The 3136-nt window shown below is 26.3% G+C and overlaps 1 protein-coding gene across 1 annotated transcript; it reads left to right on the forward strand.

Moving 5' to 3' along the window:
• Positions 1 to 325: 325 nt before the first annotated feature.
• LOC131610030 (VQ motif-containing protein 8, chloroplastic-like) lies at positions 326 to 1089 on the forward strand. Its single transcript, XM_058881892.1, has one exon. It carries the CDS (start codon positions 401 to 403, stop codon positions 974 to 976), a length of 576 nt encoding a protein of 191 aa, XP_058737875.1. The 5' UTR covers positions 326 to 400; the 3' UTR covers positions 977 to 1089.
• The last annotated feature ends 2047 nt before the right edge of the window (positions 1090 to 3136 follow it).

Here is a 3136-nt window from a genome sequence, read left to right on the forward strand (position 1 = left end):
CCTTAAGTATTAGGTAGATGGGCTCCCACGCTGCTTAAGGAATTCTCTCCAACAAGTGTTGTTGTTTTCTACTCTAGTTACGAATCAAACATCATTCTTGTACGTTAGTCCGTATCTTCTATGTAAATTCCTTTTCAAAAAATTGTACGTAATTAATTAATTAATAGTAAAAAGGTTCGAAAATCTCAAGCAGTCAAATCAAAAAACACAATCATCTAGTACTACCAATGTCAACGGTCAGCATTATTGGCCAAAAAGTTGCTCCTTCTATATATACACTACCAACCATCTCTTCCCTATTCACCAAGTTTCTCTTTTATCTTTCTTCTTTTAGCAAACATCACCTTTCTTTTTCATATACATATCTTTCAATTTGTTGCAATAATAGTTGAACTTCAATATGAAACCTACTTCAAAATTGCATGGTTTTAATTATGATCAACAAAAGATAAACATCAATGGGCCTCGTCCTACTCCTTTGATGATTCGCAAGCCTAACTCATCACCCAAACAACAAAGGGTTCCCATCATCATATACACTCAATCACCAAAGATTATTCATACAAAAGCACAAGATTTCATGGCTCTTGTTCAAAGACTCACAGGCATGACAACTACCAATCAACTACTGCCACGTCAACAAGAGGTTTCTGAGAATTTTGAGTCATCTTTATCTGATGGATCAAACAACAAGAGTATAAACTTCAAACAGCATGAGGGTGATCATGAAACTAATTCAACAACTAGCTCAGTTGATAAGAGAGGTGTGAATAGCAATATTGATGATCAACAAAGTCCTAATAATATGATGAAATTTGCAGAGATGCCATTATTCACTCCAACTTCATATGATTTCTTAAGTTCAAACAATTCATCTAGACCAGTTTATAGATTTTCTGATTCTCCATATGGGATTTTGGGAAGTTTGATATCTCCTTCTGCATTGGGATTCATCCAAGATCTACCTGAATATTAATTCATTTATATGGTTGTTAGCCTTCTTCTGTAATTATCTCTCACGTTTGGTTAGGATTTTATTTATTTGTAGATTTAAAAACATAGAACACGAATATTATAGTTGAATTGTAAAGTTGTACATATTTGTAAATGATTCTTATACTAATGTATTTTTTCCAGCTTTTTTGAATTAAAAAAAAAACTGTTTTATTTATTTTGAGTGTATTTTGGTACATTTGACTTTTTGTTGAATTATCTTTTACTTTAAAGGAGAAATAGGGTCAAATAATATTTAGAAAAAACTCCATATAAAAAAATAACTTTTATTTTATGAATAAAAATATAATTTAACGAGTTTCTATTAAAGCAGTTAAAAGTAATTTTACAATAACTTTTCAAAACATTTACTTATTTATTATTATATATTTTTGAATCCCATTGAACACAATTTATACTATCACATTATCATAAATTATTTTTTAATTCTTCATTTCAACGTATATTTTCATAATTCTTCCTATATTATTTTATTTTATCTAATTCAAAAAATAAAAATTCACTCACGTGCTAACATTATCTTCACATATTGTCAAATATTTATAAAAAATATTTATTTAATTTTCTTAACATATTTCATATCTTTTAGTATTATAGTAGTATTTTATTTTAATTTGTATCTATTTTTGAGTAAAATATTTCTACACATATATCTAATATTTTATTATTTTTAAAAATATGAATAAAAATCAGTACTCACTCGCAAATATTTTACATCAAACACTGTTTTTAGACGAAAAATCATATTTGATTTCTCATTTTTTTTAGATTATTTCATCTATATGTTAAATAAAATATTTTCATAGATATATATCAAACAATTTAGTTTTAAAAAAAGTTAAAGTTAAATTATAAATATTACCAAACAACTTTAACTTTATTTATAATGCTCTTATTTTAAATTTCAACTTAAAAGTAACTTTTACAACTAAAAAAACCTCGGCCAAATAGTACCATAGGTATAAGACAAACCTACTACTACTACTATTACTATTATTATTATTATTATTATTATTATTATTATTATTATTATTATTATTATTACATTTAAATAAGTATGTCATTTTCAATTAACTTATATTATTATTACATGTAAATAAGTATAAAATGTTTTTTTAATAGGAGAACAAGGACAATCAAACCTATTATGAAAGAGGTTAACTGCTTTTGATACAAACACTACTACAAAAACCACATTTAACATCGGACGCAAAATATATTTAATTTCGGCTATAAAAACGAGGTAACGAAAGTCATCATAAAAGATTTTTTATATTTTTAAAACTAGCGCCACATACCTCTCATTATATGAACAAAATTGAGGGGTAAGATAAATTCTTTTTTAAAAAAACATGTGTTACATTGTTTACACAGAATATTAATAAATTAATTTATTTACAAACTAAATTGTTTACACGGAATATTACATTGTTTACACAGAATATTAAAGTAAAAACTAATTTGTCAATGAAGATCAGATGTTGGATCGTTGAATCTTGGGAAAGATCAAATGTTGAATGTGAGTATATTCTCAAATTATTTTACTTGCATTTGTTTTAGATATAAATAAAAGAAAAATAGATAAATGAAATAAATATCTAGTTATATGATTTTTTGCTCTTGTAAATATTTAAGAACACAAAAATTAAACCAAATATTTTCTGCTTTTGCAATCCATCATAGGAATTTTTTGTTCTTCCAAGCTTCTCTACGTTTCAAGCGCTTCATGTTTCATTATCAATTTTTGATATTCTTAATGCTATTATAATGGATGTCTTTTAGGTTTCACGTGAATCACTAAGGGCGATGTCTTAAGCGTTAATACTCATTGAAAAATATTTTTTCTGCACTTGCAGTCCATCATAAAGAACTTTTCCAAGCTTCTTTAAGTTCCAAGATTTTATTATCTTGAACAAATGTTTATTTCATCGCAAATGCTTTCACAAGAAAGAAAACAAGATATATAGTGGGGGATGTAGATAATTTCTTGTGGATTGATATATTGACAATACCTTGAGCGTTGTCCCTTTATGAATGTAGGATATAGATTCGTTGTTGTAGATGTGTAACAAAATCCCTCGGTTCTGTTTTAAAATCGAGGGAAAATATATTTTCTTTTTTA

The sequence above is a fragment of the Vicia villosa genome, linkage group LG1 (genome assembly GCF_029867415.1).
Source record: "Vicia villosa cultivar HV-30 ecotype Madison, WI linkage group LG1, Vvil1.0, whole genome shotgun sequence".
Lineage (NCBI taxonomy): Eukaryota > Viridiplantae > Streptophyta > Magnoliopsida > Fabales > Fabaceae > Vicia > Vicia villosa.

Coding starts and splice junctions, on each gene's coding strand:
- LOC131610030 (XM_058881892.1), top strand. CDS start 401: ATGAAACCTACTTCAAAATTGCATGGTTTTAATTATGATCAACAAAAG.